Genomic DNA, 22,804 nt, shown 5'->3' with positions numbered 1-22,804 from the left:
ACTGCGGGGTTAGGTCGAATTTAGCCATGTTAGGTCGATTTAAAAATGACTGCGTCCACACAACCAACCCCATTCCGTCGACCTAAAGGGCTCTTAAAATCAATTTCTGTACTCCTTCCCGACAAGGGGAGTAGCGTTAAAATTGACCTTGCTGGGTCGAATTTGGGGTAGTGCGGATGCAAATCAATAGTATTGGTCTCTGGGAGCTTTCCCGGAGTGCTCCATTGTGACCGCTCTGGACAGCACTTTGAACGCCAATGCACTAGCCAGGTACACAGGAAAAGCCCCGGGAACTTTTGAATTTCATTTCCTGTTTGGTCAGCGTGGCGAGCTCAGCAGCACTCAGAAGCACAGGTGACCATGCAGTCCCCCCAGAATCGTAGAGCATAGAATCAGCAAAGAATCCTGTGGCACCTTATAGACTAACAGCTGAGCTGATGGTGTAAGGATTAAACAAAGACTGTGAATGGCTTGCCAACTACAAAAGCAGTTTCTCCTCCCTTGGTTTTCACACCTCAGCTGCTAGAAGAGGGCCTCATCCTCCCTGATTGAACTAACCTTGTTATCTGGAAATTTCTACTACATGCATCCGACGAAGTGGGTATTCACCCACGAAAGCTCATGCTCCAATACGTTTGTTAGTCTATAAGGTGCCATAGGACTCTTTGCTGCTTTTACAGATCCAGACTAACATGGCTACCCCTCTGATACAGAGCATAGAATGTTTCTACGCTCCCCCTATCTTCTGCATCCCTGAGATTATCGCAGATTAGAAGATGAAAAAAAAACACACTCGCAATGACATGTTTTCCAAGCTCATGCAGCCCTCCCGCACTGATAGGGCCCAGCTTAATGCATGGAGGCCTTCAGTGGCAGAGGCCAGGAAAGAATTAAGTGAGCATGAAGAGCGGAGGCAGGACACGATGCTGAGGCTAATGGGGGAGCAAACGGACATGATGAAGCGTCTGTTGGAGCTGCAGGAAAGCCAACAAGAGCACAGACCCCTGCTGCATCCACTGTCTAACCGCCTACTCTCCTCCCCATGTTCCATAGCCTGCTCACCCAGACACCCAAGAATGCAGAGTTGGGGGGGGGGAGGCTCTGGGCACCCAGCCACTCCACTGCAGAGGATGGCCCAAGCAACAGAAGGCTGTCATTCAAACAGTTTGATTTTTAGTGTGGCTACAATAAGCAATGTAGCCTTGTCCTTCCCTCCTCCCCCACCCGACCCAGGCTACCTTGTCCGTTATCTCATTTTTTTAATTAATAAAGAAAGAATGCTTGGTTTCAAAAAAATAGTTACTTTATTTCAAAGGGAGAAAAGTGGTTGGCTTACAGGGAATTAAAAGGGGCAGGTTTTCATTAAGGAGAAACACACACAACTGTCACACTGAAGCCTGGCCAGTCATGAAACTAGTTTTCAAAGCCTCTCTGATGCGCAGAGCACCTTGCTGTGCTCTTCTAATCACCCTAGTGTCTGGCTGCTCAAAATCGGATGCCAGGTGATTTGCTCAACCTCTCTCCACAGATATTATGGAGCACACAGCAAGCAGCAATAACAATGGGAATGTTGGTTCACTGAGGTCTGACCAACAGCGCCAGTGAGCTTTTAAACCTCCAAAGGCACATTCTACCACCATTCTGCACTTGGTCAGTCTATAGTTGAACTGCTCCTTACTACTGTCCAGGCTTCATGAACAGATCCTCCGAGCTCGTCGCTGGGGAAAAGGAGAGCAGAGTTGCAGGAGAGCAGAGTTGCGGCGGAAGCGGTGGAGCCGTACACCATGCCCTGGAGGTTGCTAGGAGCCAGCCAGGGAAGACGTTCCCAGAACCCCCGGCCAAGCTACATGTCCAACGAGGATGGTTAACAGTCCTACTTCACCGTCTGCTGCGAAGGCAAGGAGCTGCTGCTGTGTAGCAATGCCAGCTGCTGAAGGAGCTTCTGTGTCAAATGCTTGGAGGTCTGTGTAGGGCAAGGTACCTTGCCCAAGCCAAAGAGCAAGAGCCCTGGAGCTGATACATGTATCAACCACAGAAGTGCTATGGGGTGTTACAGGACCGACCAGACTGGAATGTGCAGCTGCAAGACTTCCTCACTAGCGACAAAGGACAGGAATATGATGAACCTAAAATCTAAGAAGGCCCGCACATTTCCCAGAGTCACTACCCTTGATAACAGGGTGTCAGTGATTGCATTGGCTACTTGGATCACAGCAGCCCCCACAGTAGACTTGCCCACAACAGCAGCAGTGACAGTGAGCTGAGCGGGCTCCATGCTTGCCGTGGTATGGCATCTGCACGGGTAACCCAGGAAAAAAGGCACAAAACAATTGTCTGCCGTTGCTTTCATGGAGGGAGGGGCGACTGACGACATGTACCCAAAACCACCCGTGACAATGTTTTTGCCCCATCAGGCATTGAGAGCTTAACCCAGAATTCCAATGGGCGGCGGAGACTGCGGGAACTGTGGGATAGCTACCCACAGTGCACCGCTCCATAAGTCGATGTTAGCCATGGTAGTGAGGACGCACTCCGCCGACTTAATGCGCTTAGTGTGGACATACACAGTCGACTGTATAAAATTGATTTCTAAAAATCGACTTCTATAAAATCGACCTAATACTGTAGTGTAGACATATCCTTAGTCTTGTTTCACAGGCTGATACCTAAAATGGTTTCCATGTTCTCCTGTTGCATCCATCCTCTCTTGCTGATGGGCAGAACTGCCTGGAAAGTGTCTGTCCTCTACTGTTCAGTTCATCTTTCCTTGGCCAATGTGTTCAAGAATAGAGAGATACAGTGTATGCTCCTCTCCTCCTCCAGTGTAGGGACTTTCTGAGGGAGATGGCTCTTACAGTCTGACTATTAATTATTTGTATTGAGGTGATGCCTAGGAACCCCAATCCTGGACCAGCACCCCATTGTGCCAGGTCGTGTACAAACCCACAACAAGAAGACAATCGCTGCTCCAAAGATTTTACGTAATCTGTTCCCCATATTCATTAGTGTCAAACACCTATGTACAGTACAGCGGAACAGTGAACACCGTGGCATTGCCAACCAGTGATGTAATGAACGCAGACTGCTAGAATAGCTTGTCTATAGGCCACAGTTCCTGTTGGGACCGTCCAATGTCTGGCTGCCCTGAGTGTATGAACAAATGATTCAGGAGACAATCCCATGGGCACTGCTAATTGGATTCTAAAACGATTGAACTTTACATAATGCAAAACAACCCCCTCAAGTCAGAAGCCCTGGGAGGCTGCTTGACCCACTTTATGAAACCACCCTGTAATTTGGCACAACTGGTGGTTTGCTCAGGAGAGAGTCAGCCTGAAGAGCCAGGGGTGTTGCATGCCAGGGCTGAGATGTGTAAGCAGAGTTTGCCCCTCCTTTATTCAGATTGGATCTGGCCAAAGCCAGTTCTGTTAACAACCTCGCTAATATGGAGGAGTCAGAGTCATTTAGAGAAAAAATATTTGTGGCCCAGGGAGGGAAAGTATTGCTCTGCTGATCTGGGTGCAGCATTAGAAATGTTTGCGTCAGAGAGAACGGAAGCAGGGGCGTAGGTGGGAGAGTTGGAATTCCAGGTGAGTTTCCGGGCCTTCTGAGAAAGCGGGGATCTGATTCTGATCTCACTTCTGAACTCCACTCCCTTTGATATACCCCACTGGTGTAACTGAGAGCACACTTAGACCACCTGTGGTTTCACTCACCTTAAATTTCCTTGGATTCAGGCTTTCCCAGGTCTTCATCTCCCTCTCTCCACTGAATAGGACCAGACCCAGGCTTCCTCTGTGCCTTTCCAATGTAGGTGATCCGTTCAGTTGAAGAACAGTGTGGCGCTACCTTGTAATGTGCCTTCCCCTACTTCTCTAAAGAAAAGGCTCATCCAATCAGGATTTGAGCTGGAAATTATTTTGATTTATGCAAGAATTCTCTTTTTTCCCCCTTTCCATATAAGATAAATCGTTGTGCTAACTCGTAATTTAATCTGGGGACATGTTTTGAGATGGAGCGGTTACTAACGATACTTTTAATATTTATTTCAGAGACAGAAGGTTATTTCTTAATGATGCTTATAACCAAATTTAGCTTCCCGAGGGGGTGAATATTCCTAAGAATTTAGCTGCTGCTAAGTATCAACTGCCCAAGTCATTTTGTTTCACTTGAAATGGAACTTAAGCAACATAGAGCCCAACCGAGCCACCACTGAGCGCAGAATTCCCAGTGAGCTGATACAAGGTTCAGTCTAAACACTCCGGCCCATAACTCCATCCCAGTGCAAATTTAGACAGCGTAGCTGAGCCCTTGGGCAAATTCACAGGATTTAATTGCATGCATAATTTAAGACCAAGATATGTAATATATGCTAATGAATGGAAATAAAGGCTAGGTACATTTTAGAAAACATTTATTTATTTTAAAAAACTAAATAAACCTATTAGGTGCATACAATGGAAATTCCAGAATCAAAAGGTCCATTTAATCCCTAGAACATGGCTGGAACAATCTTTTGTTATATTTATGCTCTGGTGCAATTTTTAAAAGGGAGCAAATTATCTGACTTGGTGAATTCTTCTTAGAAGGTGAATAGATTTCTTCCATAGTTTGTAAGCATCGCTGTTATAGTCTAGTGCTTAAAATGCAAGACACAATACAAAATGTGGGCAACATAGGGGCCTTGCCCTACAGAGTTTACAGATGGAAATCAGGTGATATAACTAGGCAAGAATTCAAGGGCAGGAAGAAGAGGAGATTCAGAAATGGCATTATGGCCATTCAAATTCTGTGTTGTTTTTTTTAATTGTACCATCTGAAGTCCTTGTCATGCTGTCTGGAGTGACTCAGAACCGCGAGTGCCTGCCTCAGGGCAGCCTGGCAAAAGCAGGGCGGACACCCCAGCCTGGTGGTATGTTCTATAATTAGGTTCCCCTAACCCAGTAACAAATGTGAGCTCCTAAAGTACCACAGCAGTCTTAGAATGGAGTCACAGACAGTCTCCTTATTGAAGTGTCTGTCTTGCTACCCAGGCAAACCGTGCTGTGTGATAAATGGTCACTTACACCCAAAATCACAGAATATTTCAGATAACACCAGTCCCAAGAGATCAGTCACTCATCCAGCTTGAGTTGCATCCTAGTCTCACACCAAAGCCAATGCAGGGAGCTAATTCTGTAGTAAGTTAACTAAAGGGTGATGAGAGTTATTGAGAGGTTAAAACAGGTACAAATATATGTACGGGTGAGTCACAGGCTATAATTTCAAATGGGAGCAGAGATGTTGTGATCTGCCATTTTCTCAGAAGTCTTTTAGGGCTACCCAGGATAACTAGCTTCTTCTCACAGCAAAACAAACAGACAGTTTGGCTATCCACATGGGTTCTTTCTTTGCTGGCAGAGAGAAAGGAGTGCATTTAGTCTTTGATCTCTGATCACGCACAATGATCACGTGCTTTGAAACACGCAAGAATTGGCACTTCCCTATTAAAGTTCTTCATTTGCATTACACAAGGTTTTTTTCTCATGTGATGGGTTTTTTAGTTAGAAAGGGGAGATATACAATGGACATGTTTGCCATTCCATTATAACAGGATACACCGAAGTGAAAATAATGCAAGTAGCATCCCATTAGTTTTCATGAAGTTTAAATACCAAGTACAGTCATGTACATTTAACAATGCATTTATACAATGCTTATACATTTACCTTATTGGCCTGTGTAGCAGGGCAGTTACCCCGCTCCTAGGAGAAAGGCCGGGCTGATTGGGGAAGCAGCCACAGCTGGGGCCACACCCCAATCAGGCCACGGCTGGCCCTGTTAGAAGGGCTCAGGGAGGAGCTGGGTCAGTCTCTCTCTAGCTGTGGCGGGAGAAGGTCCTGGCTGCCTAAGAGAAAAGGGGACTGGAAGTGAAGCAGGGCTACGGAGTGGCCAGAGGAGCTGGGGAGCTCCAGCCTGGCATCTCCCCAGGCTGAGGCCTTGGTAAAGGCCTATGCAGGTACTGGGCCTGGGAGGTGCAGCCCAGAGACAGGCAGAGGCAGCTGTTCAAATCTCCTGGCCAATGATGAGTGGCCATGACACACTACAGTGAGTCTGCCCCAGTGAGTGGGGGCTAGATGGTGACTGGCAGTAGCCACTGAGGCAAGGTGGGGATAGAGGGTTGGGGGTTCCCCTGGGAGGGAAGACCCAGATTGTGGGGTACTGCAGGGGCAGAACCCTGAGGAAAGGGGGCACTGGGGTCTGGGAGGGACACGGAGGCCAGTGGCAGGCGAGACACCGGCCAGGAGGAGGCGCTCTGTACACTGGAAAGCTAATTCCCAAGACAACCAGCAGGAAGCGCTGCGCCGGCAAGTCTCACTTCGCTACAGCCTGGCTTCCATCTGCGTTTGTCAGTTCTCAGCTGACTCGGCCCTGGCTGGAGCTGACACTTGGCTTTCCAGCGTCACAGTCCTAATGACTATGTCCTCACGGAGAAAGGGATCTGATTCGTCATTTGTGGCCAAATCCTAAAGTCCTTACTCGTCTCCATGTCAGTTTTGACTAGTAAGGATTGCAACAGCTGGCCTTGATAATATTAGTTTAGATTCCACTTCATTTCAGTGTAGATTTTCTGCCGGGCAGAAACATGAACAAAGACAGGGGAAATTGTGCACATGGAATCCAAAGACAGACTTCCGTCCATAATAAATGAACCATTCATCAGCAGCACAGCATTTTTCATAGACAAATGGACATTGTGCCGTACCTAAACGACGTAACACGTCTAAGGTTGCAGGGAGCAATATACACCAGCTCCCTTAAGATTTGAGCATTGGAGATTAGACAAAAGCAATATACACTTGTATGACCAAGTTCAGTACATGAGCTTTTCTCTTGGGGAGGGTGAATTTGAAGCTGATGGAAAGAACAACTGCTGGGTTCACTTTGGGCTCTGTCCAACACCCACCGGAGTCTGGATGAAGCGTCTCCTCTCACAGGTTTCCTATATTACAGGGGTTCTCAAACTTTTCTTTTTGCTGGGCTCCTCTTTGAAAATATTTCGGGCTGTGACGACCTCCCAGAAAAAGCGATAGCGAATTGCGCCCATGGGTATGTACAGTATACTCATGCTATTGCCACCCTTCCGGCTGCTCTGCTGCTGGTGGCATTGCTGCCTTCCGAGCAGGGTGGCTGGCAGCTGCTGGCTGGGTGCCCAGCTCTGGAGGCAGTGCCACCGTGTGGTACTGCCACCCTTACTTCTGTGCTGCTGCTGCTGCTGGCAGCGCTGCCTTCAGAGCTGGGCAGCCAGAGAGCAATGGATGCTGGACCTCCCCCTCCCCCCCAGCTCCTCTTTCCCCAGTGACATTGTTATGATCTCACAACCCCCCTACAATAGGCTCGCGACCCCCCCCCCCTTTGGGTCAGGCCCCCAGTTCGAGAAGCACTGCTACATTAGCTAGGAAAGCTTTTCCCCATCACAGCCAGGAGTGTGTGCAGAACAGAACTGATCAGATGTTTGGGGGATTAGCTATGCAAATCGTCTTCCCTTAGCTGCTCTATGAAACATGAAAATCTAAACGAATTTAGAACAGTTGCAGGGCCGCCCGAGCGAGGCGTGTGTAGGGAAGTGCAGCACGTTTGCTGGCGGAGGTGTCAAGGGGCTGCAGACTTACTCCCCTGCTGAACTAAAACCTCATCCTCCTGCTCCCGGCGGTGCTGGCACACAGCCGCCTTCCACGCCCCGCTCTCCCTCCTCCCCTCACAAGCACTGGGCCACAATCCAGAGGCTTGTATAGAAGGAGAGTTAAATAAGGACACTCAGACTTATATGCGTATGGATCAGCTCATGTTCTCTGATACAAGGCACAAAGCTCATAATCATCCGTGTAGGATCTCAGTCAGTAAGGGCCATGCGGTACCCGCTTTTAGCAGAGCCTGCACGAGTGGGATGGAGGAGCCAGGAAGTCCAATAAGATTCCCCTTGTCGTGTGGCGTGACCAATAGCTGGGACAATACTGCCATAGGCTCCTCTGTCCACGCCTGGCCAACAGCTCCCTGTTTGCAGCGTTGCTGGAGCTGTGTTGGTCCCATGATATTAGAGAGACAAGGAGGTGAGGTTTTTACTGGACTAACTTCCGCTAACGAAAGAGACAAGCTTTCAAGCTGCACCGAGCTCTTCTTCTACCTCCCCGGGTGAGAGCAGCACAGGAGCGAGGCCGAAATGATTGCTGCTAGAAGCCTAGTTAATTTTTGGTGCAAACACCCACTCGACTAGCCAGCAGCACACAGCAGCTGCTCCAGTGCTCTACACTTGACCCGTCCCCATGGAGTTCCCACAGCAGCCAAGGGTCTCTTAACAGAAGAGATGGGGACCACTCTGCATTAGTTCTGCTCCTCTCTCCACATACCCCAGTTATCCATCAGCCTGCGCAACGCCCCGGATTTGACTGCGGTCACTCCTCTATTACGTCAGTGAACCAGGAGTGAGCTGAGATCAGGCCTCTGAAATTCAGCAGCTGGTGAACAAGGCAGCACAAAGCTCACTCTCTTTCATCATCTCATGTTACTGTTTTCTTAGAGCCAGGAAGGAATTAAAACAAGCAGAATAAATCCAATTTACTTGTGGGTTGTTAGTCTGTAAAAACTCTGTAATCTCAGCTAAGATCCTCCCTCACACGCCACACGGGATAAAAGCGTCAGTGCTCCCACATGGGTCTGCAGTTGCCACCGAGTTGATTTTAAGTAGCTGTTCACCACCAGCAAGCCAAGAGACAAACCAGCGAAGCAGCCATGGACAACAAGATCACGTTCTCCCTCCTGCTGCTAACTCTCACAGGCATCTCTCATGGTAAGCCAGTCAAAGTACTTGTAGTCTTTTCCCTTGTTAAATGCCTTTTACAGTATTTGCAGAAAAAAATAGGATTTTAATGTAAAGGTGTATGGAATTACTGAACACAGGGCCGGCTCCAGAGCCCAGCGGGGCAAGCACCCGCCTGGGGCGGCCCTTTCCCGGTGGGGCGGCAGGCTGGGCCGGCGGACCTGCCGCAGGCATGACTGCGGAGGGGACGCTGGTCCCGCGGCTCGGCTGGACCTCCCGCAGGCATGACTGCGGCAGCTCAACCGGAGCCGCCGGACCAGCGAACCGCCCACAGCTGCGGGAGGTCCAGCCGAGCCGCGCGACCAGCGGACCCTCTGCAGTCATGACCGCGGGAGGTCCGCTGCTCCCGTGGCTCGGGGGCGCCTCCCGGGCATGACTGCTTGGGGCGGCCAAATTTGTAGAGCCGCCCCTGACTGAACAGCTTTAAACTCACCACATGCTGTTTAAGATAACAAATCACACAGAACACAGGCAGAGTTTAAGACAATTCCAGCCATGGCTTCACTTCTAATCTCAGACCAGTTTTAAACTGATGGAACGCCACTGACTTTGGTGAGGTGATGCCTGATTTACACAGGTGAAAGTGAGATCCGAATCGGACCCTGAATACAGGAACAGTGTAGTGTGCTGCATTTCTGGTACTCTGTGGGATTGAATGTGAGATGCTGAAGGCTTCTGGGTTGGAAGTTGTGTGTGAAGGACTGGCCTTGGGCTTGTTCTCATTGGCCAGCTAATTGTAAATAGGATACAGGTGTGTAGGATAATTACCCTATGGGTTACAGCTGCAACTGTGTTGATTTGATTAATCAATTAGTAATTGATTGTCTACCATATTGTATATAAGAGCATGCTGGGAAATGAATAAAGAGAGATGTATACACACACACGCTGTCTCTCTCTGCTTGGACTTCGTTCCTGCTCTTGCGATGCAACAAATGGTGACCCCGATGTGATGCAACAAATGGTGGAGAAGCTGCGGGCCATGGTATCGCTAGCATGAGGGGAAAAAAAAAAACAAAAAAAAAAAAAAAAACCCGGCGTCCGAGATCTCCCGCCGCAGGAGGGGGAGAGAGGCGGAGGAGCCGCGCTCCGGAAAACTTCCCGGCGCTGTGAAGACGCAGCGGGCAGGGGGCTAAGACAGAAAGGGGGGCTCGGGTCCCACCTGGCCCCTGTTCCTGAGCCAGCGCTGATGCCTTGCGGTATCGTCCCTGCCAGGCGCTTGTCACAGGCGCTGGAGCGGCGTTCCCGGAGCAGCGGAGTCTAACAGGGCTCTGGTGTCACCTGCAACAAAAACAAAACGCCTTTGCAAGGGCTTTTCCGAAAAGCTCCAGTGAGAAATGCCGCGCTCAGCCTGGGTGCGCTCAGTGAATCTTCAACTAGTGTCTGCGCGGCTCCCTTTTGGCAAGTTTGGAGCGTGGCAGAGAGAGGAGAGATCAGGAACGGGAGCTACGTGCGTTTGTTACTTACAGGCAATTTGAAAGGCCTGAAAAAAAAAAAAATCCGTGTGTGGAGGAGAAGAGGCAGAAGTCAGCCAGCCAACAGCCTGTGTATGTGTGAGAGTTTATAAGGGAGCAATATTTTCTGACGTGTGAATCTACACTTGGAAACAAAAGTGAAGCATGTTGCATGGGGCAGATTTTACCTTGTGTTTGTAACATGACTTTGAGGTCTAAGAAATAACCCGTTGGTATAATAATAAAAAAAAAAAAAAAAAAAAAAAAGGGGGGGGGGGCGCACCTGAGCTCAGTGTTGAGCGGCAAGCTGCAGGGCGTCTGAAAAGGGAAGCACACCCGAACTCAGAGGTGAGCAGCTAATATGGGAACCGCTGCGTCAACAGAGGAGAAGACGGTGATACGCATCACGGAGCGGCGGGGAGAAAAGTTCCCCTTTGATGCGTTATCCCGCCTGTTGCAGTGGGGACGAAGAAGGGGACTTTCCGTTAAAACTGTTTGGGAGCGGCTGGGCTGTGAGCTTTGGAAATCGGTGGCTCAGGGCGATGAGGAGGCTTTCTCCCTGAGTCCAGTATGGCTCACCGCACAGAGAAGACTGGAGGAGTTTGAGGATGAGAGAAAACAACTGCAGAGAATGGCTGATTTTGCAGTAACACAGGAACAAGAACTGGAACTTCAAGGTGAAAAGCAGTCCATTGATGTTGAACGCTCAAGACTTCAGAAGGAAGTATCCCAGGTTCACCAGCAGATGGTGGAGTTAGAAAGCCACCTCCAGTCAGTGCAAAAAGAACGGGATGACATGGAGATACAGCTACAGTCTTTGCAGATTGATAAAGAACAAATGACATCTCTTGCTGAGGTGAATGAGGTATTAAAACTACAAGTAGAACAAATGCAAGAGGAAGCCAAAAAGGCTATCACTGAACAGAAACAAAAAATGAAGCGTCTGGGGTTAGATCTGACCAGTGCACAGAAAGAAATGAAGGCAAAACATAAAGCCTATGAGAATGCAGTTGGCATTCTTAGCCGCCGGCTGCAGGAAGCCCTCACTGCAAAGGAATCTTCTGAACTGGAGCTGAGCAAACTAAAAGCACAAATCGCTGATGGAGGAAATAACCAGGCTTCCCATGAAAGGATTCAAGCTTTGGAGATAGAGCTGCAGGCTGTTAGCCACAGTAAGATGATGTCGGAGATAGAGCTGCAAGAAGTAATTTCACTTACCAGCCAGGAGCTTCAAGAATCTAGAGGTTTCAGGAGGAAGATAAAACGTTTGGAAGAAATAAACAAGAAGTTGGCCCTCGAACTGGAACATGAACGGGGAAAGCTCACTGGTCTTGGTCAGTCTAACACTGCTTTGCGAGAGCACAGCAACATCCCCGAAACAATACTAGCAGAGAGAGAGGCAGACCTGGTGCAGCTGAATTTCCGGGTTCAAGCAGTCCTAAAGCGTAAAGAGGAGGAGGATCAGCAAATGAGGCAACTTATTCAAGCCTCACAGACTGCCTTAGAAAGAGAAAAGTCAAAAGTTAATAATCTTAAAAAGCAGGTTGCGGCAGCCAAAGTAGGTGCAGCGCATGACCGTCGTCATTATAGAGCTGCTGTTCTTGAGCTGAGTGAAATTAAGAAGGAGCTACAAGCCAAAGAACTGCTTGTCCAAACCCTTCAGGCTGAAGCAGATAAACTACAAGCTATTATTGACCTCTTAAGACAGAAAGGGGGGATTTGTAGTGAGCGGGCAGACGCCTTGGATAAGACGCCTGCCGCTCGGTTGCTGAAAGCTCTTTACGTGCTTAACTGGTTACATCTTGGTAAAAACAGCCAGGTGCCCCCCGCGATTAAACATGTCAGCGGGATGACTGGGGAAGAGCAGGGTGCGGCCCCCCGACCCTCGGTCAAATGGTTTGATTATCAGCAGCAAATATGGAAAGGACCAGTTGACTTGCTAACGTGGGGCAGGGGTTATGCGTGTGTTGCCACTGATGCGGGTCCCAGGTGGATGCCAGCGAGGTGGGTCCGGCCTTGGTTGCGTCCTCCGGAGTGACGGCAGGCAGATGCGGAGGAGCCTCACAAAACGCGCTCAGATGTCGCGGAACCAGAGCCCCCGGAGGAGAGCTGTTTGTTAGCTCTGCCAGGACTTTTTCTGTCTGATCCTCCGTGAATGAATTACTCGCTTGAGATGATTTTTTGTGTTTGAAAGAAAATCTGTGTGGTACCATGCAATTATTATTTAGAACTAAGATTTATGTTTTATGTTCCTTGTTATGTTTTGTGTTGTCTGTTTTCTGGCCAGAATTGTTGTTGTGTTGTCATGTGGTTTGATGTTTTTTCCTTAAGACCCCCCCCCCCACCCTCAGTGTCAGTTTGATCACCTGACAGCTGAGGGCCAAAAAAAAAAAAAAGGGGGGGGGGTCCTGCAGAGGTTACATCATTTGTTTATTGTGTTTTGTTTTGTTCATTTGATGTTTTTGAAATTATATGTTAAGGATTGAATGGTCATATAGGTTGATCTTATAAAGTTTTAATTTTTGGTTTATGATAGGTTATAATGTTATGCTGTTATGAGTTGTAAATGTTTTATGAATAACATAATATTTGATTAAGATAGATTGTGGTGTTATGCTGTTATAAGTTGAAAATGTTTGGTGAATGTTTTTATCTTGCTTTCCTTTTCCCTTTTCTTTTGATTGTAAATAAAGGGGGGAGATGTGGGATTGAATGTGAGATGCTGAAGGCTTCTGGGTTGGAAGTTGTGTGTGAAGGACTGGCCTTGGGCTTGTTCTCATTGGCCAGCTAATTGTAAATAGGATACAGGTGTGTAGGATAATTACCCTATGGGTTACAGCTGCAACTGTGTTGATTTGATTAATCAATTAGTAATTGATTGTCTACCATATTGTATATAAGAGCATGCTGGGAAATGAATAAAGAGAGATGTATACACACACACGCTGTCTCTCTCTGCTTGGGCTCTGTTCCTGTTCCTGTGATGCAACAGTACTCCAGATCTTTCCCCTGCTTGAGGTGTCTTTCATAGAATATCAGGGTTGGCAGGGACCACAGGAGGTCATCTAGTCCAACCCCCTGCTCCAAGCAGGACCAATCCCTAGTCTTTGATATCAACCACTCCAGGAGAGACACAGAACCTCAAACTCAGCTGTTGGCTGGTTATTAAAGGGGGGAACTGGTTTGCAAGTCTGTTTCCAGACAGTTATTTCAGCTGATTCACTCCAGTCTTTAGGGTCCTACACTCCGTTCCCTTGTGACGTGTGGTGGTGAGCAAATCAAAGAGGACAGGAAAGCCTCACCGGTGCGGGAAGAGAGAGGAGCAGACACAGAGTGGTCCCCATCTCTTCTGTTAAGGCTCCGGAAGACCCTTGGCTGATATGGGAACTCCATGGGGACGGGTCAAGTGTAGAGCACTGGAGCAGCTGCTGTGTGCTGCTGGCTAGTCGAGTGGGTGTTTGCACCAAAAATTAACTAGGCTTCTAGCAGCAATCGTTTCGGCCTCGCTCCTGTGCTGCTCTCACCCAGGGAGGTAGAAGAAGAGCTCGGTGCAGCTTGAAAGCTTGTCTCTGTTAGTGGAAGTTGGTCCAGTAAAAACCTCACCGCCTTGTCTCTCTAATATCATGGGACCAATACAGCTCCAGCAACGCTGCAAACAGGGAGCTATTGGCCAGGCGTGGACAGAGGAGCCTATGGCAGTATTGTCCCCAAGGGATCTGAAGGGGAACGGGGGCTGGGCAGCACCAGGGAGGAACTAGCACACGGTACGGTAAGAGTTTCCTTCCCTTGCCTCATCAGTGTCCCACTCACCCAGCTCCTCTCTCCTGAGGGGAGCAGCTATTGGTCACGCCACATGACACGGGGAATCTTATGGGCAGGGGCGGCTCTACAAATTTGGCCGCCCCAAGCAGTCATGCCCGGGAGGCGCCCCCGAGCCGCGGGAGCAGCGGACCTCCCGCGGTCATGACTGCAGAGGGTCCGCTGGTCGCGCGGCTCGGCTGGACCTCCCACAGCTGTGGGCGGTTCGCTGGTCCGGCGGCTCCGGTTGAGCTGCCGCAGTCATGCCTGCGGGAGGTCCAGCCGAGCCGCGGGACCAGCGTCCCCTCCGCAGTCATGCCTGCGGCAGGTCCGCTGCTCCCGGGGCTCCGGTGGACCTCCCGCAGGCATGACTGCGGCAGGTCCGCCGGCCCAGCCTGCCGCCCCCCCGGGAAAGGGCCGCCCCAGGCGGGTGCTTGCCCCGCTGGGCTCTGGAGCCGGCCCTGCTTATGGGACTTCCTGGTTCCTCCCTCCCACTCTTGGCCAGGTCTACAGGGGAGGAGGTGTTGATGTAAGATACGGAACTTCAGCTATGGGAATCCTGTAGCTGAAGTCGAAGTATCTTATTCCGACTTGCCTCCCATCCTCATGGTGCGGGATCAACGTCCGCGGCTCCCGCATTGACTCCATTAGTGCCGCTCGCTCCGGTGGAGTTTCGGAGTCCACGGGGAGCCCAATCAGGGATCGATATAGCGCATCTAGTTGAGACGCGATATATCAATCCCCGATAAATCAATCGTTACCTGCCGATACGGCGGGTAGTCTGGACGTGCAGGCTCTGCTAAGAGCGGGTACCGCATGGCCCTTACTGACTGGGATCCTACACGGATGATTATGAGCTTTGTGCCTTGTATCAGAGAACATGAGCTGATCCATACGCATATAAGTCTGAGTGTCCTTATTTAACTCTCCTTTTATACAAGCCTCTGGACTGTGGCCCGGTGCTTGTGAGGGGAGGAGGGAGAGCGGGGCGTGGAAGGCGGCTGTGTGCCAGCACCGCCGGGAGCAGGAGGATGAGGTTTTAGTTCAGCAGGGGAGTCAGTCTCCAGCCCCTTGACACCTCCGCCTGCAAACGTGCTGCACTTCCCTACACACGCCTCGCTCGGGCGGCCCTGCAATTGCCAGCCACGAGTAACGGGGCAGCTGTGTAAGAGTATGCTTGGTCCTGCGGGCTGTCGGTCACGCTCGTCCTTGGGCTGACAGCTTGTACTCCCCAGCCTCTGTCGCTGCCCTCTCAGCCTTCCCTTCCCTTTGTGTCAAAGACATTTCATTTGTTCAAATGATGGGTGGTTAAAGGTGGCAGAAGTCGTGAATCTTTGTTCATAGGCGCAACATAGAAACAGCTGTGGCTCAGAGCTGTGGTTTGTTGAACCCAGTGCTGGTCTTGGAACTGAAAGACCTGGGGTCAAGTCCCTGCTAGGCCAGAGACTTCTGGGGTCATGTCTGTTACCGGGTCAATTTAAGGCACCCTACAGGAGGCTCAAGGTGTGACGTGGCCAATTTAGGATGCCCTGCCTACACCCTACCAGAGGCTCAAGGTGTGACGTGCCCAATTTAGGATGTCCTGCCTACACCCTACCAGAGGCTCAAGCTGTGACCCAATCAATTTAGGCACCTCCCCCCTTTCCCTTCTGAGGGCTCAGAGCCTAAGGCACCTATCCTTACCCATGGGGCTCAGGAAGAAATCTGGTCAATTTAGGTACCTGCCCTTTCCCTCAGGTGTCTCCAGAACCTTCTCCCAGTGAAAGAGCCTTACACTTGTGCTCTAAACATCTATTTATTAGCAACACACACAGAATACATAGCTCAAGCAAATCTCTTATGCTCACCACTCCCAATTTACAGACAGATTTCACCCAATGGCCAGTCAGGGTTCATCCATCTGGGGGTTCCCGGCGATGCCTCTGCACCTCACGGTCATGCAGAGAGGCCAGAGTTCCAGCAGCTGGACATTGAACTGCAGTCGGGAAATGGTTCCCAAAGAGCATTGGTTTTTCATTTATATTATATAGATAAAACTAGCTCCCTCCTTCAAATTTACTAAACCTATCCCATGATCCCACACTCCTAAATAACAAAAATTGTAACCAATTACACACTGGCACCTATGTGTTCTCTTTCCTTCCCAAGTTCTTTGCATTTTATCTTTCATGCCCAAATTGTAACTTAGTTGTGACCTTCTCTATCTGTGCAGATGATCATCAGAGCTTATCTTACCATTTGTTGAGTCTTGCTGTATCTTCCCTGTTTCCCAGCGTCTTTACAACCTTGGTGGTTATAACTCTCCTTAGGGACATTCCTGAGGAGGGAGTGCTTTATCAGCAGCAGAACATTTCTTTTTTCAGTTTTAGTGGTGAACTAACTCCCTGAGTTTCACCCAAGGCTGGTTTAATATGGGGGGTGGGAGGGTTTGATGAGGTCTCAGGCCTACACTTCAGGCTAGTCTTTCTGTGCCTCAGGTCCCATCTGTACAATGGCGATAATGGGACTGCTCTACTTCACAGGGGTGTTGTGTGGAAAAAGCCATCACAGATGGGGCCAAATAAGTACCTAAGATAGATCGTATCCTGTCCCTGACAGTGTCAGATGCACAAACCCTACAGTTGGCAGATGTAGTAGAATGTGCATCCTAAGAAGGTCTTGTCCTAATCCCCATTAGTGAGAGTGGCTTAAACACTGCAGCAGGTTTTTCTCCCTTCCACACACTTTTTTGGAGCATTAACTTAGTAAAGTTCCTCACTCAGTGATGCCCCTCACTTTCCTTCCCTCACAGAGTCACTTCTGGGCGGAGAGTTGTGGTGTCAGTGTCTCCAGACTGTCCCGGGCTTGGTGTCACCGAAGCTCTTGGTTCATGTGGAAATCATCCCCAAAGGCCCACAGTGCAGCACCATGGAAGTCATGTAAGTTGAAACCACAGGATTTCACAAGCCAGTAGCCATCCGATTGGAGTGCTTGTGAAAGCTGCAAAATTGACAGCATTGGGGAATGGAAACCCTCGCTTTCTCCCCAGAAGACCATTCCCTTACCATTTCTGAGCTATTTGGTTTGCTCATCCATCATTTTAGAAGCTCCACCACAGGCTGGAGTAGTGGGGCACCTGCAGGACAAATACACTGTGGTGGAGGAGGAGTAGGCACCTGACATGCAGAGCTCCTAAACCACACAAGAGCAGAGCCCTGCTCCTGTATAGCTGAGCAGGGCACCTGCCATGTGGCATTTCCCTCTCAGAGGTGCAAGTAGAAATAATTTCTCGCTGGTATGCTGCACTCATGGGAGGGACACAAAGGGGGGGGTGACCTCCCCATGTGACCCCCCATATGACACCTTCCTGCCCTCTGCCTGGGGCCCCCACGCTCTCCCTGTCTCCTCCTCGTGATCCACATCTATCCCACATTACCTTGTGGGGGGTGGGGGAGAAGCGCTGTCCTCCTCCCACTGCACCAAAGACTTCTGCTGTACAGACCCCAGGCAGGAGGATTCAGGAGACGCAGCTGCATGGAAGGGCTGGGGGTGGGGGTGGGGGGCGGGCTCCTCCTGTGTCTTTCCAGTACGCTGTATCAGCTATAAATATCTTACTGGTACAGCGTACCAGACCATACCACCGTACTTGCACCGCTGTTCCCTCTGCATAGTTAGAAGCCCTGTATGGCAACCATTTGTTCTTGCAAGCCTTCGATTGTTCACCCTCCAGATTTGGTAGCCCTGAGTGAATCCTCACAGGCCAGGATCAACACAGAGACCCAATCCCTTCGTTGCAGTTCTGAGTCTCCCTCCGGCTCCTTGATAGCACAGCTCCTATGGAGTCACCCTGCCAGAGCCTTCCCTGCTCGCTAGCACTGCCAGGACTCCTCTGCCTACATCCCCACCACGGACAAGCCTTCTGTAGCACAGACGCTCTCTGCTGACAGGCTGATGTAGCCACTGGCTACCACATCCTTCCAACAGAACCCTCACTGGTTGAGGTGGTGAGGGAAACTGTTGATCCAGACCTCACAGCTGGTCACCGGCCCCAGCACATCAAATTCCACATGTGCTACCACAGACAGTGCTACCCAAAGCATTGCCACCCGCACTGCCAAGGTTCATGTAGACACATGTAGGCTGAGGTTTTCTTTTGGTGCATGAAACCAAACCCAAGCAGTTCGCCTTTGTATTCGCCAGTGATTTTAACACAGGGCTATTCGAATTACAGGGTAGCCATACGTCACAGGGCGGAAAGAATCCAACCCAGAGGGAAGCGAAAACAAGCTAACAAAACACACATCTTCCCTTTAAGTCAGCCTCAGGGAAGGAGCAGTGTGAACAGAAGTTCATAAGGTTCAGAGCCCTGGTTCAGGGTTCCCAAAATGAATCAGCAAAACAAAGGTCTGTGGCCTCGGCCAGGCTAGTCCCTGAGAGAGACCACAGCCCATAACAGCCTGCACAGCTTCTAGTCCAACTTCGCTTCCTTTTCCCTGTTAAGTTGCCCAGCCCCAGGGGATCCTTGATTGCTCGTAGGCTTGTTTCAGCTGTAAGCGCCTGACTGTTCCTTAAAGGGGTAGTCCCCTGTGCCCTACCCAGCAAGAGATAGTAAGATTTCAAAACCACTTCTTTCATAGCCGTGATCAAGCAAAACGTCAAGAGCCACAGGTTACCCCTTGAGCTCTAGCAGAGCTCTCCTTGTAGTCGATGGGAACTGCCTGAATTTATTTTGGGAAGTATCTGACCCTTAGGGGGGTATTTTTTTAGAGATGAATGGATACACCAAAGGAAAGGCCATAGCTAAGTAGACGTTCATTAGATATAATTTACACAGCTGGAATGCAAAATGATTTTTTAAAAATTGTACAGGCTTAGGGCCAGATTTTCAAAGTCAGGCGTGCACCAGTATTGGCACCATACATTAGCACATAATGAACATCCATTCCCGTGAGGGACTTTTTTATATATTAAAGTATAAGGGCCTCCTTGTGCTCTCACTTACCCCGGTGCAAAGCAGGAGTAACAGCACTAAAGTTGCTGGAGTTACACTAGTGAATAATTGGAGCCAATGAGATCGGAATCAGTCTCTACGTGTCATTCAGTCCAAGTTTCACATGAACAAAGTGTACATTTTCAAAGGGAGCGTATTGACAATTAACTACTAGGGCCAAATTTGGCACTCAGCTCCGGCTGTGCTACTCCGGTCACACCACTGGCAGGTGGAAGAGTCAGGGCCGGTGCAACCATTTACGCGACCTACGTGGTTGCCTAGGGTGCTAAGATTTGGGGGGACGCCATTTTCTTCGGCAGTGACCCGTGGCGGCCAGATCATCGGCCGCCCCAGTCGCCGCCAGCATTTAGGCGGAGGGAGCTGGGGCAGGGGAGCACGGGGAGGGCCGCCTGCAGCAAGTAAGGGGGGGGGTCATGTTTGGGAGGGGCGTGCTCAGAGTGCTCGTGCGCAGAGCAGGGGTGAGCTGAGGTGGGGGGGGGAGCCTCAGGGCGGAGGGGGGGGAGCTGCCACGGGGTGGGGGACTCAGGGCAGGGGCGCCGGGGAGGGAGGGGGGCGCAAGGTGGAAGTTTCGCGTAGGGCACGAAACATCCTTGCACCGGCCCTGGGAAGAGTACGAGTGAGAGCAGAAGTTAGCCTAGAGGCTGCTATTTTTTCTAGACTCTCTCAAAGTGTTAAGATTATTTTAAACAAATTGTTCAACCCCTTCCAGTGCGACACTGAAGACGAGCCAGCAAATCTGTTTGGATCCCCAGGCCAAATGGGTGAAGATGATCATTAACAGGATTTTACGCAGGTAGCTGTCAAAATGATCTTGTTACTGGAACTATTCTGCCAAAGGGCAGGTTGCCACAGATCTTCTGAAGAGAAATAATCCCCAGATTCCTTTCAGTGTAAACGCTTCTGTGATCTTCAGTGCTCATTATCTGAAGGCCCATTTGAGCAATACAATGCCAGGAATCTAGAAAGCTGGGGATTAGCAGAAGTCTTTGAATACAGCAGAAACAGGGCACATCCATAAATCTTAAAAATATCCCAGCGATATGCAGCATGTTAGCAATGTACATGGTTAGTGTTCTGCTGTGCCATGGGAGAGACCCAGGCTGAAGGCTTGGGCTCTGGTCTCTCCTAAATTAACAGGAGCTGACGCACCGCAAAGGGAGAGCCTCGCATTCCTCTGCTGTATATTGTCTGGCCTGCCTCAGAGACTTGGCCAAAGAAAGGTCCCTAGGACAAGGCTTTACTTGTGTGTGGGTGTGAATAACAGGCATGAGAGCTAATTAATATATCTGGTTGTGCAAGCTGTATTTAGAATTGTTTCTGACAACTTCTCATTCGCACAAGCAAAAATGTACTCAAGTTCTGCCAAGCAGTCAGTAAGAACCGGAAGACAATATTTCCTCCACGTAATCAGAATCTGTTTGCTAGCCATGGCATTTTGGCGGTATTGAAGTACTGCAGAAAGGGATCTGGGGGTCAGATTGATCCCCAAGCTAGATATGAGTCAGCAGTGTAACACTGTTGCCAAAAAAAAAAAAAAGTGAACATCATTCTGGGATGTATTAGCAGGAGTGTTGTAAGCAAGACACGAGAAGTAATTCTTCCGCTCTACTCCGTGCTGATTAGGCCTCAACTGGAGTACTGTGTCCAGTTCTGGGTGCCACATTCCAGGAAGGATGTGGACAAACTGGAGAAAGTCCAGAGAAGAGCAACAAAAATAATTAAAGGTCTAGAAAACATGACCTATGAGGGAAGATTGAAAGAATTGGGTTTGTTTAGTCTGGAGAAGAGAAGACTGAGAAGGGACATAACAGTTTTCAAGTACATAAAAGGTTGTTACAAGGAGGAGGGAGAAAAAATGTTCTTCTTAACCTCTGAGGATAGAACAAGAAGCAATGGGCTTAAACTGTAGCAAGGAAGGTTTAGTTTGGACTTTAGGAAAAACTTCCTAACTGTCAGGGTGGTTAAGCACTGGAATAAATTGTCTAGGGAGGTTGTGGAATCTCCATCATTGGAGGTTTTTAAGAGCAGGTTAGACAAATACCTGGCAGGGATGGTCTAGACCAGGGGTCGGCAGCCTGTGGCTCCCGGCTCGCCAGGGTAAGCACCCTGGCGGGCCGGCCCGGTTTGTTTATCCACCACGTCGGCAACTTCGGCCGATCGCGGCTCCCACTGGCCGCGGTTCGTGGTCCCAGACCAATGCGGGAGGCAGGAAGCGGCGCGAGCCGAGGGATGTTCTGGCCGTGGCTTTCTGCCTCCCGCATTGGTCTGGGACCGCGAACCGCGGCCAGTGGGAGCCGCGATCGGCCGAAGTTGCTGATGCGGTGGATAAACAAACCGGGCCGGCCCGCCAGGGTGCTTACCCTCGCGAGCCGGGAGCCGCAGGTTGCCGACCCCTGGTCTAGACTCTAGATCAGGGGTAGGCAACCTATGGCACGTGTGTCGAAGGCGGCACGTGAGCTGATTTTCAGTAGCACTCATACTGCCTAGGTCCTGGCCACCGGTCCGGGGGGCTCTGCATTTTAATTTAATTTTAAATGAAGCTTCTTAAACATTTTTAAAACCTTATTTATTTTACACACAACAATAGTTTAGTTATATATTATAGACTTCTAGAAAGAGACCTTCTAAAAAGGTTAAAATGTATGACTGGCACGTGAAACCTTAAATTAGAGTGAATAAATGAAGACTTGGCACAGCACTTCTGAAAGGTTGCCGACCCCTGGTCTAGATAATACTTAGTCTTGCCATGAATGCAGGGGACTGGACTAGATGACCTCTCGAGGTCCCTTCCAGCCCTGTGATTCTATGCACTCTCTGTATTGTATATGTCGTGATTTGTTGCAATGTTTGCATTACAGCTCATCCGGCAGGCCGCGCAAATAGGAAAAGCAGAGATAATGCCTATAACCCCATGCGGAATTCTCAGCCCTGAGGTAGCTCCAAGGGCCAGGCTGTTCATCGTTTGTTTTACTCTTTCTTTCTCTGTCTGCACTGACGCTGCCTATATACAGACTGTTAGTTTGAGAAAGGAAGCTGCCGGAGTAAATATACCGTCGTGCTACCAGGAGACCTGAGTTTTATGGCATGATCGTGCTGCGCGCTTTACTGTGGAGGCGTTTGGGGCTGAATCCTGGGCTCAGTTCTGTCAACAGGAAACAGTCTCATTGATTTCAAAGGGTCAAGGATTTGGCTCTGATTGAATTGGCCTTTACAGCAATGTCATCTGCGAGTCTCTCGTTGAAACGCTGGGCAGTGTCACATTTATTCGTGCAAGAGGGCTGTGATAATCACAGAAAAAAGAATGAAGCAAAAGTATACGTCGGAGTGTCCCAGAATGCAAAAAAGAGTTTGTGTCTATTGATACAATACCGTTAGTAGTAAGAAGCAATGTCATTGATGATTGTGAAATAATTGCACTATTTAGAATGTCCTCAGTATTTTAAACGCTGAACTCTTGATTTTATACACGTTATCTTTATCACTAGCCATAAAACTGCACGCCAAAAAAAAGAGTAATTCTATTTTTATCATGACACGTGTCTGTCATTTTCATGTGGTGTGCTGTCACACTTTAACACGTCAGCCAGGGTGAAGATGGTTTTTATACTTCCCCACTCTTTTACTTCTGAAAGTTTTTGTATTAGTGGTTGTTACAATCATTCTATAAAATATATCTTTGTTAAAATGATAAAACATGCTCATAAT

At 49.4% G+C, this 22,804-nt stretch overlaps 1 protein-coding gene across 1 annotated transcript; it reads left to right on the top strand.

The window, feature by feature from the left end:
• The first annotated feature begins 8,691 nt into the window (after window positions 1-8,691).
• On the top strand, window positions 8,692-22,562 carry LOC123371144 (alveolar macrophage chemotactic factor-like). Its single transcript, XM_045018416.1, has 4 exons — window positions 8,692-8,827; window positions 16,901-17,027; window positions 19,809-19,892; window positions 21,958-22,562. The coding sequence occupies exons 1-4, from the start codon at window positions 8,770-8,772 to the stop codon at window positions 21,980-21,982; spliced, it is 294 nt and encodes a 97-aa protein (XP_044874351.1). The 5' UTR covers window positions 8,692-8,769; the 3' UTR covers window positions 21,983-22,562.
• The last annotated feature ends 242 nt before the right edge of the window (window positions 22,563-22,804 follow it).

This window comes from Mauremys mutica, chromosome 5 (assembly GCF_020497125.1).
Source record: "Mauremys mutica isolate MM-2020 ecotype Southern chromosome 5, ASM2049712v1, whole genome shotgun sequence".
Taxonomy (NCBI): domain Eukaryota; kingdom Metazoa; phylum Chordata; order Testudines; family Geoemydidae; genus Mauremys; species Mauremys mutica.
This window is presented reverse-complemented; position numbering and strand designations above follow the sequence as displayed.